We start from the raw sequence: 14,215 nt of genomic DNA, 5'->3' as shown, positions 1-14,215 counted from the left end.
CTGTAATGATGCTAGAATATAAAGCAGTTGGCATCTCCTCAGTAAAGGCCTATGAAATGGAAGTGGGAAAAACATTTAAGAATAGGATATGAAGAATTAGAAGGTTAGCTCAGAATTACAAATGCACTGTGGCTAACCCATACAATTAACGATCCACAGGTGGACAGTGTTTTACAAAACACCCAGGGGATGCTGCTCTGGTCTTTCAGTGATGAACAAATATTTTCAAAACATATCGTTTATTTAGGATATACTTTTTCCTTTTTTTTCCAGAAAGAAGATTGTGTAGAAATGTTAAAGTGAGCTTTTATGCTTTAAAATGAGTATCAAATTCCATATGGAGATGGCCACTATCCATCATAATACCACACGCTCCCACGTTACCTTGGATACAAGGCTGGCTCTGTATGCTGCTAGTTGCTTCAGGTACTCCTTCTTTGCAGCCTCGGTTTTCTTTTTATAGACCTGCAATGACAACGGAAAGTCTTAAATTAGAAAGTGCATCTGCTTTTGTTTGCAGAGAAGTACAATACAGAATGATAATTGCACACACATATACATATATATAATTATATAATATAATAATATATATCTCCCCAAAATTGTATTTTCTTACTGAAACAGATTTTAAAGAAGTATGGCACTAGAGTATAAAAGAAGATTAACAACAGTAAAATTTTACATTTTACATAAAGCATATGGGTTACTTTGAGAGTGGAGGTAGTTGGCTTAGAAAGATGGTATTGAAGAAGATCCCCAGGGACACCACCCATGAGTAAATAAGGCATTCATATTTATATAATGGGAGATAGTTCTACAGTGCATTCAAATTCTTACACATATGTTCCATCCTAAATATGAAACCAGGGACCAGCAGATGGCATAATGGTTACATTGCTGGACTCTCACGTAGCTGACCGCAATTTGAGTCCTGGACACGGCAGCTTAAAACACACCAGGTGTGTGCGCGTGTGTGCCCAAGATCCTGAGAGGAGAGTGGAGGAGAAGGGATTGTGGTGGGGCCATCTCTCCTGGGGGAGGGGGGTGATTTCTCGCTTTCCATCTCTGTCTCTCTCTTTCTGGTGAGCACATGCGCCCTATATATTTTAAAAGGAAAAAAAAAAAAGACTCAGAAATCAGAGGTCGTAGCTAAAGACACATCTAGGAGTGGACCAGGGCTCTAAGTGGCTGAGGGTGGCAGGCGTTCCCTGTGATGTGTGAGGTCTCCTCTGGTCATTTTTTTTCCAGTGAAATCTGGGACAACATGGATCTGGGGACACTTCATTTTGAAAAGGTACAAATGTTACAAAATGAACTTCCATTTAGAGTAGTTTTTCATTTTTGAGAGAGAATTTTTATTTTTTAAAATTGCTGATTTAATTTTATTTTATAAATTTATATTTAAATTTGCTATAGGGCATGTGTACTCATTAGAGAGACAGAGAGAGAGAGAGAAAGTGCTAAAGCAAGCTGCCAGGTCCTGGACTCAGACCGTGGTCAGTCATGTGGGAGTCCAGCTCCTCAACCACCACGCCAACCGCTGGTCCAAGAGGGAGTCATTTTGAAAGGAAAAGTAAAATCATTTAAATTGAGCCAAGTACTGAAACACGACTTGTTCGTATGCTAAGGTCACATCCCTAAGGTAGACGAGAGGAATCGTCAGAGGTGAAGATGAGAGATGAGCAAAGTGAAGCCATACAGTTGTCCGCTACCGTAAAGTGATTCTTTAAAGGCTTTAGGGTATATTTTTCGCAATCTTTTAAAATCAGCTTGAATGACTAAGACATTTTTCACCACTTATTGTGCAAATGGAAATGCATTTTCATTGATACAAGTAGCTTAAATTTTCTACAGCCTGAATTTTACAGCAGGGAACAGGCTTGGCTAATATTTTACACTAATGAGCTCAAAAACAGACACAGATCACTATTGAAAAGTGGCTTTAGAATTAGAGTAGTTAAATATAAACTACGTGCAAAGACTGACTATTTGCCAGTTGGCAGCAGAGGTCAATTTATGGTTTCTAATATTGACTGTGGTTGGCTGGGTCCAGTACCCAACTGTGAAATTCAACATGTGAGAAATATTATTTGCTCATGAATATTTTAATTAAAGCAGAACATTTTACTTACAGTAAACAAATGTCTAACCTTGTCAACATTACTTTAACACAACTCTATGAAATGAATGTGCTAATTATTCTCCTTTAGGGAGGTCTTTAGCCTTGACTTTAACATTTGGCATCTTGTTATAATAAAAAGTCAATTAAAATAAGGAATTAAGAATGAGTAGAATATTATCATAGAATCACAGTACCGCCTTTACTTAGCATGAAACTAAAGAAATATTAAAAATCCTGTTTAGGAGTTTTCCTTAGTAAAAAGCTAATAAATCTTCTGGTTCAACCTCAAAAATATTCTAAATTTGCTGAACTAATTATTGGAAGTCAAATCCAGATTATTATTTATTATTTTTTCTTTTAAGAGGTTTTTGCCATAGGGTGCATGCGCTTGCCGGGGAGAGAGAGAGAGAGAAAGAAAAGAGAGAGACAGTGAAAAGGAAAGTGAGAAATCACTCCCCTGAAGGGGATGGCCACACCACAATTCCTTCTCCTCCAATCTCCTCCCAGGATCTTTGCCATGCACACAACATGTGCGTGGCTTGATTTTCAAATCACCCGGTCCAGGACTACACTGAGGCTGACCATGCAGAAGTCCAGCGCTGTGACCACTACGCCATCTACTGACCCAAATCCAGATTCTCTCTTTTTTTTTTCAATTCACACAATGAAAACAAATAAAAGCTGGAGGAGAGTAAATGCCTCTGACCTGTATGACCTGTGTATACTACATGTCTGTGTAGCCATAATCAGAAACACAGGTTTCTCCTGGTGTATTCATGTACTTTTTGTTGACAGACAGATTTCTGTTTAGAGTTTTCCCTTAAACCTCTACTCTAAAACATGACTTCTAATTAATATCCTTAAACTGACAATGTTTACATTTACTTTTAATACCGCAGAACTGTTTTAAGAGACTTTTTCCTCCCCCACACGTAGAAATCCTATTTGGAACTTGAAAGCAAATATAAGAGGACCTTTAAAAAAAATTCATGGACAATGCCCACTATGACAAAAAACAAACAAACAAAAACACTCAAAAAAACCAACTATGCATAGACTTAAATTTTTTTGCACTAGAATAAATCCCTACTTTAGTTTCATTTTTGCATGAACTTTTCAAAGCCCTCTCATATTTAGTAAATATATCTTTGATGGTAGCACACATGCATATACCCTAAGTATTTCTATCATGTTTTATTACTTTGCAATTCCACGTGATCCTCACCCAGGGTTTGTTTGGCTTCCAAAGGCAAATATAACACACTCTGGTCTGAAGCATTGTCCTAAGCATCCTTTTCTAAGTAGGGATAGGTCAGACAGATAAGGCGGTATTGCCATGACCTGACCTTTCATTTGGTTTCTACTGAACCAGTAACAGCGTTAGACGATGCTATGCCTTTGTTAGGCTCCTAGCAGTTAGCACTACACAAAGTGTTAACTTTCCTGAAATGTGTTGCCTAACAACCAGGGGAGAGAAGTGGCTGAATTTCAGGCTGAATGTGTGCCCCTGTGTTCACTCAGATCGATGTTGTTATGAGATACCTGACTAGCATTCAGAGTCCTCTGTTTTCCACAAATGGCTCCCCATTGGCTATTGATGATTGGCTACATGGGATCACCATCTAAGTGCCTAAACAGCTCTTTAGCAAAGAGTAAACTCTTCACGTCACATTATACAGATTGATAGATTTACTCTTTTCTGAATAGCTGCAGATGTTCAGAGGGAGAATTCAAAGGGGGGTCATTTCTGAAGGTATATTTCTGTAATTGCATCTAAAGGAAAGTGGTCTAGCTCAGAAGTTGAATCTGAGGTGGTCTTCTAAATAGTATTGGAACTTCACCTTGGAGAACAAACTAATGGTGCCAGTATTGTACATCCTGTATGTCTGTCTCTTTCTTTTTCTTTTATCTTTCTTTTTCTTTTTATCTTTTTCTTTTTTCTTTCTCTTTTTGTTTATTTATTTCCTCCATGAGTGCAAGAAGCACAGAGAGAGGAGAGCAGGGGAGAGAGAGACAGTACCTCAGCAGGGTCCTGACATCACAACCCACCCGCAGTCTCCATCAGCCCAGACCATGGGCACACACGTGCCTGGTGCTCAGGGAGGTCTCTGGAAGTGAGCTGACACTTTCTCATGTGGGTCAGCCTTGCTGGGTGTTGCCTTTTACCGCTGCACCTCTGTCCAGCCCCTGCCCTGTATGTCTTGCTGCTACCTTCTACAACTGGACAAAGATACTGTCTGAATTCGTATTTAGTGGAAGTGTGTGAAGACCGACTTAGATTTATGAGAGAGTGATAGCAGTATGTATGAATTCCACGTATCGATGAAGTGGAAAAATTCTTACTTCAAAACAGATACTTTAACATGATCAGTAGGAAGTTCCTCCGAAGGGTTTCAAAGTCTCTACTCATGGATGGAGGAAGTTCTCTCCTTGCAGAAATCGAACATGTCGCGGGACTGCGTTTGGCTATGAGTGGCCACAGCATTAAGCCAGCGCACACCCCTTCTAACCCGTGAGGATGGTCTGACTAATGTCAAAGCTAAGTTTGGGAAAAAATCAGTCTCTCCCTCTCAGGGAAAGACAAATATTTTAGAGGTATGTGATTCATACAGTAAATATTAGTACTCGGTCGAGCTACAAAGTGGCTTCCAAATGGTCCACAGCTGTTTGAAATAAAGTTTGATTTTTTTTTTTTTTTTAGGTTTTTTTTTTTTTTTTTTTTTTTTTCCAGAGTGTGCATGCATTCCACAGAGAGAGACAGAGTGAGAGGGAAAGTGAGAAATCACCCCCCAGGAGCGGGGGGAAGGGTGATGGACAATCTGTAATCCCTTCTTTTCCACACTCCTCTCAGGATTTTAGGCACCCATGCACGTGTGCCCAATGTGAGTTTTCAAGCCACTGGGTCCAGATTTGAACTACTGTCGGCTATAGAGGGGTCCAGCTCCTTAACCACTATGCCACCTGCTGGCCCCTACTCTTTGCTTGTAACACACAACAGTTGGCGTGGAACTTTACTGGAGATAATAAGTGATCACAGTTCTAAAGATACAATTGTCATCAATCCCTCAGGCTAGAAAAAGACCCTGCGCTGGAACGATACAGTGAGCAGTGTGAGTCCTTACTCTCCCGCTGCCAGCTCTTCTCACTGTGGTCAGCATGTAATCTCCTGCCTTGAGACCATCTAGAACGTGGGCGAAATCCTGCTCTGACACGCTGTCATGATGATGAGTAGAAACATATGCAAAATGCTGGGGTCAGGCAGTGAGAGCAGTAATGGTGGGACGTCCAGGGTTCATATCCCTGGGGCTCCCCATTTTCTGAGTGTACATACCCAGGATCTGAGCTGGCTGAGGCTGGGGAGATTGCAACATGAAGACCCTGTAAGGGGGAGGGGGACTGTCTTCCTCTCTTTCTTGCTCTCTATCATATGGAAGAAATGGATTAATAAACTTAAAAATAAGAATATATGTAAAATGCTTGGCACCATGGATGGCTCGTAGAAATTACTCAATGTTATTTGTATTATTATTAGAAAAAAAATTATTAGCTTACTGAGAACATGCCAGCATTGTCACTTTCATTTTTTCTTTTTTTGTTTTTAGTTATCTTCTATGAGTGAGTGAGAAGAAAGAGAGTGAGAGGTAACACCTGTAGCCTCGGCCAGTCCTGTGTCTGGGGCACACATGGACTTGAGGTCTCCAGATGCAAACCGGAAACCTTGTCACGTGAGTCAACCTCACAGAAGGTTACATCGTACTATTGTGTCTCCATCTGATGGTAGCATTTTTTGAGGTACAAAGGTTAGAATGTTTACTTACTAGGACTGAGTGTTTTCATTTTTGGAGGATGGAAATTCTGTTCCAGACTGGAATGACGCTCATTAACATCTGGATTAGGTGGTCGGAAGTGCATTTAAACGAAAGAAGCAGTCATAGAAATGGGGGGCACTGTTAACCCCAGGACTCAGTTTCATAGGTAGAGTAGATGGTCACTGGTTATTTCTGCTTTTCGATTATGTTCTGTAAGAAGCAGCTAATTTTAGAGCAGAGCGTCAAACCTTCCAAGTGTCAGAAAACATTCCACTCGGAGCTGTCGTATTCATCTTTGTCTCTCAGCACCTGGCCCTGTGCCTGACATGGTGCAGCCCTGCGCTGGATTCGGAGGCCAGCCCGCGGTGGAAGCAGCTGACCATGATGTGGCCAGAGTAACGAGGCGATCTACTGGCCTAGGAATGCCAAGCCTTATTTGGTGAAATGAATGAAAGCAGTGCATAGAAAATAGGCAACAAAATACCTAGCTCTGGAGGAGTAAATCAAAGCTGCTGGCGAGGACTTCGGAAAATGGACATGGTGCTTTGGCTGACACAGGTTTTTATGGACAAAAAGAAAAAGGACCTTAAAGGCCGAATAGTGGTGCAGCAGTAAAATGCAATGCTCTGTGAGGCCAAGCTGGGGCCAGATTCTGGGCTGGAGTCTGGAGACCTCCCTGAGTATGCTGGGCATGCGTGTGTCCAGAGGCTGGAGGTCGATCGCAGAGACAAGACCCTGTAGGGCGTGCTGCCTCTCTGTTTCTGTCCCTCTTGTTTGTGGAAGAAATGAATAAAAAAGCTTAAAGAGAATGACCTCAGAGAAGAGAATGTCAATACCACACTGCGACATTGCAACAGTGGGTGGTTTGGGGGTGCAGGAGAGAGCACGGTTAGGACCTTTGGGCAACGTGGCCCGGTGGAAAGGCGTGGTTTGGTCAACGCCAGCCTGGATCACTGGTTACCTGCATGGTAGTTCTCCTCTTTAGTGAAAAGTTGATAATCAAGGGGTAAGGCATGAGGATTAAGGAAATACATGCAACCAGAGTGATTGTTTAGAAATATAAATCCATGGGCCAGCAGGTAGCGTGTTGGTTAAGGCATTAGACTTCCACATGACTGACTGGTGCAAGTCCCAGACCTGAAAGCTTGCTTTCTCACTTTCCCTCTCTTTCTCTGGGGAGCATATGTATCATATAGCTAATTAAAATAATAATAAATGCAATTAAATAAATAATTCTTAAAAAAATAAAATAAACCCAATCACACCAGCCCTATTGAGATTTGGTTACTCAGAGTATCCCTCAGCTTCTTTTGGCAGCTTAAAAGACCGCCATGATTAGACCCCTGCCCATCTTCCCAGCTTCATCTCAAACCACACACCCTCTGTCCACTCTGTTCCAGACACACTGACCTCCTCTTGATTTAAGGACACATTTTTGTCACTCTGAGTCTTTGTACTTGCTGTGGTACTGCCTCTCTTTTACAGTAAGCTATTTGGTTCTGCAAATAACCATCCTCCTTTGAGCCCCAGTTCCAGTGTCACCTCTTCAAAGGGGTCTCTGCAGATGCCCTCACAGATGCCTTGCTTCATTTCCCTCAGAAAGCTTAAACTCTCAAAGACTTTGATCATTAGTTAGTGTATGTTTTCACTATTGTTCCCACCTGGTTAAAGAGAAAATTCTTTATGTGTAAGGGGGTGAATTTGCCTGTTTTTCACTGCATACTCTGAGCCTGGCACAGAAGAACACAGAATGGGAACAGAAAGAAACAGAGCTTGGCTGGCGCATGGCGGTTCTCGGTTCTTAGAATTGTAACCATTATGCCATCTAGCATTTTGTGCCTTCCTTCAGATCATTCAGAATAAGTGAATAATTGCTATTTTAGTAAAAAAAAAAATTGTGACATAAAAAATGTTTAAATATACATGACTATTATTTGCCTTGCCGTAATTACAATGGAAAAGAAATGGATGTTTACATGTTACCAAATGCCATGGAGGGTGGGTTTGGTACATTTTCTGCAAGTGCCCAGAAGGCCCTACTGCAAATATCCACTCACTCCTACACCACCAGAGTCGTTTTTCTAACCTGGAGTGAACGATTGTGCCTTTCCTTCCATTTGTACACACACAATAGATAGTTGTACATAAATAGATATTCAACAGCTCCAGCAAAATTCCAACTGCTAAAGAGAAGAAAAATGTCAGAGTAAGCTGTAAAAAAAGTGCTTGGTTTTTTAAATGGAGAAATGGCAATTCACAGCATTTATACAAATTGCCATATACTGTGGGTTGCAACTCAGATATTGAATAGTAAGAAAAGTTGCAGCTAGGAGCAAATCTGAGGACACTTGTTTTGAAAGTAAAGGCTTAGTCAGTATTATGGCATTCTGCCAATCTGCATATCATTAACTAGACTGCTTTGTATTGGGATTGAGACTTCACGTATTGATTTTCTCATATGTAAAAACACTCTGAGTAGAACTCTATTTTAAAATGTTTAAAAAGAAACTTATCTTGGGTGAGATAAGGAAAATTCATTTTTTTTTAAGTCCCCTTATATTTTTGGCATACTAATCACAACAATATGAACATGACGAATCCAAGGGCTGCCTGGATCTAATATTTTGTACTTCATGTTTTTGTTGTAATTTTGCACACATTCTGTGAATTCTATACATATACAGAATTATGAGATGGTATCAGCAGAAAGCAGAAAGAGCTTCATAAGTAGTTGGATGAACTAGAACGTGTGAGGCTCATAGTGAGACTGTCTTGAAGAGCTAGGCCCAGTTGCTCTGATGCAGCAGTAAGGCAAGTGCCCTCCCTGCAAGGCAGCATAGGTTTGGATTCCCGGGTTGGCTGAAACCACACAGGGCACAGGGATGGGTGCCCAGGTTCCTGTGGAGTTGGAGGGCTACAGACTGGGGATCACAGTTGATGAGACTTTGCTGAGGGTATGAGGGTGCACCCCTCCCCCATGCACACAGGCTCCATCCCAACAGAAGAGCTAGACTTGTAAAGTTAAGTCATGACTAGTAACTTTCCCCACTAGATGTGCCACGGGAGCTGGAATTACACCAACACATAGTGTGTTGAATTTCTTATGCATTTGTACTTTCTACTCTCTTTTCTCAGTATTGGGATATTCAGTATGAATTTTCCTCATTAAAGACTAATTTATATGATTATTTTAGAGTTGCTAGAATAGAAATGGATATTTGTAGATGGAAAAACAAGTTAGTTTTGTGGATGAATGGGATGATATCCAGAGCCCTGGGCCATAGCATGCAAAGAAAGCCCATGTGGATGTGAGCTAACACAGGGCCTAGTTCCTACAGACTCAGCCCATGGTCTTGAAGGTTACTTCTCCAAGAATGCCTTTTCTAAAAAAAAATTGTTTCTTTCATGAGAGTGAGAGACAAGTACCCTCATCAGGGTCTCACACTGCAACCCCTCTGAAGTCTTCTGAGCTAGGATTGTGGGCATGCACACCTGGGATGTATGGTCAACGTGGGACTCAAACCCGTGATCTTCCATATGGATTTAGCTTTGCTTGAGCAGTGCGTTACCATTGTGCTGCTTAGCCCAAACCCTCTGAAAATTCTGTGAGCAAAATGTATCTTTAATAACATGAGACCAAACACAGTCAACTTACGAGTATTTACATAACAGAAAAAACCCAGTGTTTAAGATATTCTAAAGCACAAAATATTTTCAAGTGGTAATTTTGTTTTCAAACAAAAGGATGCCATTTTTTCCCCCCTTTTCTGGCTTATCTCCTCATAATGCTGTAATGATGCTAGAATATAAAGCAGTTGGCATCTCCTCAGTAAAGGCCTATGAAATGGAAGTGGGAAAAACATTTAAGAATAGGATATGAAGAATTAGAAGGTTAGCTCAGAATTACAAATGCACTGTGGCTAACCCATACAATTAACGATCCACAGGTGGACAGTGTTTTACAAAACACCCAGGGGATGCTGCTCTGGTCTTTCAGTGATGAACAAATATTTTCAAAACATATCGTTTATTTAGGATATACTTTTTCCTTTTTTTTCCAGAAAGAAGATTGTGTAGAAATGTTAAAGTGAGCTTTTATGCTTTAAAATGAGTATCAAATTCCATATGGAGATGGCCACTATCCATCATAATACCACACGCTCCCACGTTACCTTGGATACAAGGCTGGCTCTGTATGCTGCTAGTTGCTTCAGGTACTCCTTCTTTGCAGCCTCGGTTTTCTTTTTATAGACCTGCAATGACAACGGAAAGTCTTAAATTAGAAAGTGCATCTGCTTTTGTTTGCAGAGAAGTACAATACAGAATGATAATTGCACACACATATACATATATATAATTATATAATATAATAATATATATCTCCCCCAAATTGTATTTTCTTACTGAAACAGATTTTAAAGAAGTATGGCACTAGAGTATAAAAGAAGATTAACAACAGTAAAATTTTACATTTTACATAAAGCATATGGGTTACTTTGAGAGTGGAGGTAGTTGGCTTAGAAAGATGGTATTGAAGAAGATCCCCAGGGACACCACCCATGAGTAAATAAGGCATTCATATTTATATAATGGGAGATAGTTCTACAGTGCATTCAAATTCTTACACATACGTTCCATCCTAAATATGAAACCAGGGACCAGCAGATGGCATAATGGTTACATTGCTGGACTCTCACGTAGCTGACCGCAATTTGAGTCCTGGACACGGCAGCTTAAAACACACCAGGTGTGTGCGCGTGTGTGCCCAAGATCCTGAGAGGAGAGTGGAGGAGAAGGGATTGTGGTGGGGCCATCCCTCCTGGGGGAGGGGGGTGATTTCTCGCTTTCCATCTCTGTCTCTCTCTTTCTGGTGAGCGCATGCGCCCTATATATAAAAAAAAAAAATCTCTTTCTAAAAGGAAAAAAAAAAAAGACTCAGAAATCAGAGGTCGTAGTTAAAGACACATCTAGGAGTGGACCAGGGCTCTAAGTGGCTGAGGGTGGCAGGCGTCCCCTGTGATGTGTGAGGTCTCCTCTGGTCATTTTTTTTCCAGTGAAACATGGGACAACATGGATCTGGGGACACTTCATTTTGAAAAGGTACAAATGTTACAAAATGAACTTCCATTTAGAGTAGTTTTTCATTTTTGAGAGAGAATTTTTATTTTTTAAAATTGCTGATTTAATTTTATTTTATAAATTTATATTTAAATTTGCTATAGGGCATGTGTACTCACTAGAGAGACAGAGAGAGAGAGAGAAAGTGCTAAAGCAAGCTGCCAGGTCCTGGACTCAGACCGTGGTCAGTCATGTGGGAGTCCAGCTCCTCAACCACCACGCCAACCGCTGGTCCAAGAGGGAGTCATTTTGAAAGGAAAAGTAAAATCATTTAAATTGAGCCAAGTACTGAAACACGACTTGTTCGTATGCTAAGGTCACATCCCTAAGGTAGACGAGAGGAATCGTCAGAGGTGAAGATGAGAGATGAGCAAAGTGAAGCCATACAGTTGTCCGCTACCGTAAAGTGATTCTTTAAAGGCTTTAGGGTATATTTTTCGCAATCTTTTAAAATCAGCTTGAATGACTAAGACATTTTTCACCACTTATTGTGCAAATGGAAATGCATTTTCATTGATACAAGTAGCTTAAATTTTCTACAGCCTGAATTTTACAGCAGGGAACAGGCTTGGCTAATATTTTACACTAATGAGCTCAAAAACAGACACAGATCACTATTGAAAAGTGGCTTTAGAATTAGAGTAGTTAAATATAAACTACGTGCAAAGACTGACTATTTGCCAGTTGGCAGCAGAGGTCAATTTATGGTTTCTAATATTGACTGTGGTTGGCTGGGTCCAGTACCCAACTGTGAAATTCAACATGTGAGAAATATTATTTGCTCATGAATATTTTAATTAAAGCAGAACATTTTACTTACAGTAAACAAATGTCTAACCTTGTCAACATTACTTTAACACAACTCTATGAAATGAATGTGCTAATTATTCTCCTTTAGGGAGGTCTTTAGCCTTGACTTTAACATTTGGCATCTTGTTATAATAAAAAGTCAATTAAAATAAGGAATTAAGAATGAGTAGAATATTATCATAGAATCACAGTACCGCCTTTACTTAGCATGAAACTAAAGAAATATTAAAAATCCTGTTTAGGAGTTTTCCTTAGTAAAAAGCTAATAAATCTTCTGGTTCAACCTCAAAAATATTCTAAATTTGCTGAACTAATTATTGGAAGTCAAATCCAGATTATTATTTATTATTTTTTCTTTTAAGAGGTTTTTGCCATAGGGTGCATGCGCTTGCCGGGGAGAGAGAGAGAGAGAAAGAAAAGAGAGAGACAGTGAAAAGGAAAGTGAGAAATCACTCCCCTGAAGGGGATGGCCACACCACAATTCCTTCTCCTCCAATCTCCTCCCAGGATCTTTGCCATGCACACAACATGTGCGTGGCTTGATTTTCAAATCACCCGGTCCAGGACTACACTGAGGCTGACCATGCAGAAGTCCAGCGCTGTGACCACTACGCCATCTACTGACCCAAATCCAGATTCTCTCTTTTTTTTTTCAATTCACACAATGAAAACAAATAAAAGCTGGAGGAGAGTAAATGCCTCTGACCTGTATGACCTGTGTATACTACATGTCTGTGTAGCCATAATCAGAAACACAGGTTTCTCCTGGTGTATTCATGTACTTTTTGTTGACAGACAGATTTCTGTTTAGAGTTTTCCCTTAAACCTCTACTCTAAAACATGACTTCTAATTAATATCCTTAAACTGACAATGTTTACATTTACTTTTAATACCGCAGAACTGTTTTAAGAGACTTTTTCCTCCCCCACACGTAGAAATCCTATTTGGAACTTGAAAGCAAATATAAGAGGACCTTTAAAAAAAATTCATGGACAATGCCCACTATGACAAAAAACAAACAAACAAAAACACTCAAAAAAACCAACTATGCATAGACTTAAATTTTTTTGCACTAGAATAAATCCCTACTTTAGTTTCATTTTTGCATGAACTTTTCAAAGCCCTCTCATATTTAGTAAATATATCTTTGATGGTAGCACACATGCATATACCCTAAGTATTTCTATCATGTTTTATTACTTTGCAATTCCACGTGATCCTCACCCAGGGTTTGTTTGGCTTCCAAAGGCAAATATAACACACTCTGGTCTGAAGCATTGTCCTAAGCATCCTTTTCTAAGTAGGGATAGGTCAGACAGATAAGGCGGTATTGCCATGACCTGACCTTTCATTTGGTTTCTACTGAACCAGTAACAGCGTTAGACGATGCTATGCCTTTGTTAGGCTCCTAGCAGTTAGCACTACACAAAGTGTTAACTTTCCTGAAATGTGTTGCCTAACAACCAGGGGAGAGAAGTGGCTGAATTTCAGGCTGAATGTGTGCCCCTGTGTTCACTCAGATCGATGTTGTTATGAGATACCTGACTAGCATTCAGAGTCCTCTGTTTTCCACAAATGGCTCCCCATTGGCTATTGATGATTGGCTACATGGGATCACCATCTAAGTGCCTAAACAGCTCTTTAGCAAAGAGTAAACTCTTCACGTCACATTATACAGATTGATAGATTTACTCTTTTCTGAATAGCTGCAGATGTTCAGAGGGAGAATTCAAAGGGGGGTCATTTCTGAAGGTATATTTCTGTAATTGCATCTAAAGGAAAGTGGTCTAGCTCAGAAGTTGAATCTGAGGTGGTCTTCTAAATAGTATTGGAACTTCACCTTGGAGAACAAACTAATGGTGCCAGTATTGTACATCCTGTATGTCTGTCTCTTTCTTTTTCTTTTATCTTTCTTTTTCTTTTTATCTTTTTCTTTTTTCTTTCTCTTTTTGTTTATTTATTTCCTCCATGAGTGCAAGAAGCACAGAGAGAGGAGAGCAGGGGAGAGAGAGACAGTACCTCAGCAGGGTCCTGACATCACAACCCACCCGCAGTCTCCATCAGCCCAGACCATGGGCACACACGTGCCTGGTGCTCAGGGAGGTCTCTGGAAGTGAGCTGACACTTTCTCATGTGGGTCAGCCTTGCTGGGTGTTGCCTTTTACCGCTGCACCTCTGTCCAGCCCCTGCCCTGTATGTCTTGCTGCTACCTTCTACAACTGGACAAAGATACTGTCTGAATTCGTATTTAGTGGAAGTGTGTGAAGACCGACTTAGATTTATGAGAGAGTGATAGCAGTATGTATGAATTCCACGTATCGATGAAGTGGAAAAATTCTTACTTCAAAACAGATA

The 14,215-nt window shown here is 40.3% G+C and overlaps 1 protein-coding gene across 1 annotated transcript in view; it reads right to left on the bottom strand.

The window, feature by feature from the left end:
• Positions 1-14,215, bottom strand: part of TOX (thymocyte selection associated high mobility group box) — a 384,675-nt gene that overhangs the window by 29,882 nt on the left and 340,578 nt on the right. The window contains exon 6 of the mRNA XM_006140855.3: positions 10,104-10,184. Coding sequence (XP_006140917.1) covers positions 10,104-10,184 — 81 coding nt within the window. The remainder of the gene's footprint in view (positions 1-10,103; positions 10,185-14,215) is intronic.

Source organism: Tupaia chinensis, unplaced genomic scaffold (genome assembly GCF_000334495.1).
Source record: "Tupaia chinensis unplaced genomic scaffold, TupChi_1.0 Scaffold000046_3, whole genome shotgun sequence".
NCBI classification, from domain to species: Eukaryota; Metazoa; Chordata; class Mammalia; order Scandentia; family Tupaiidae; genus Tupaia; species Tupaia belangeri.
This window is presented reverse-complemented; position numbering and strand designations above follow the sequence as displayed.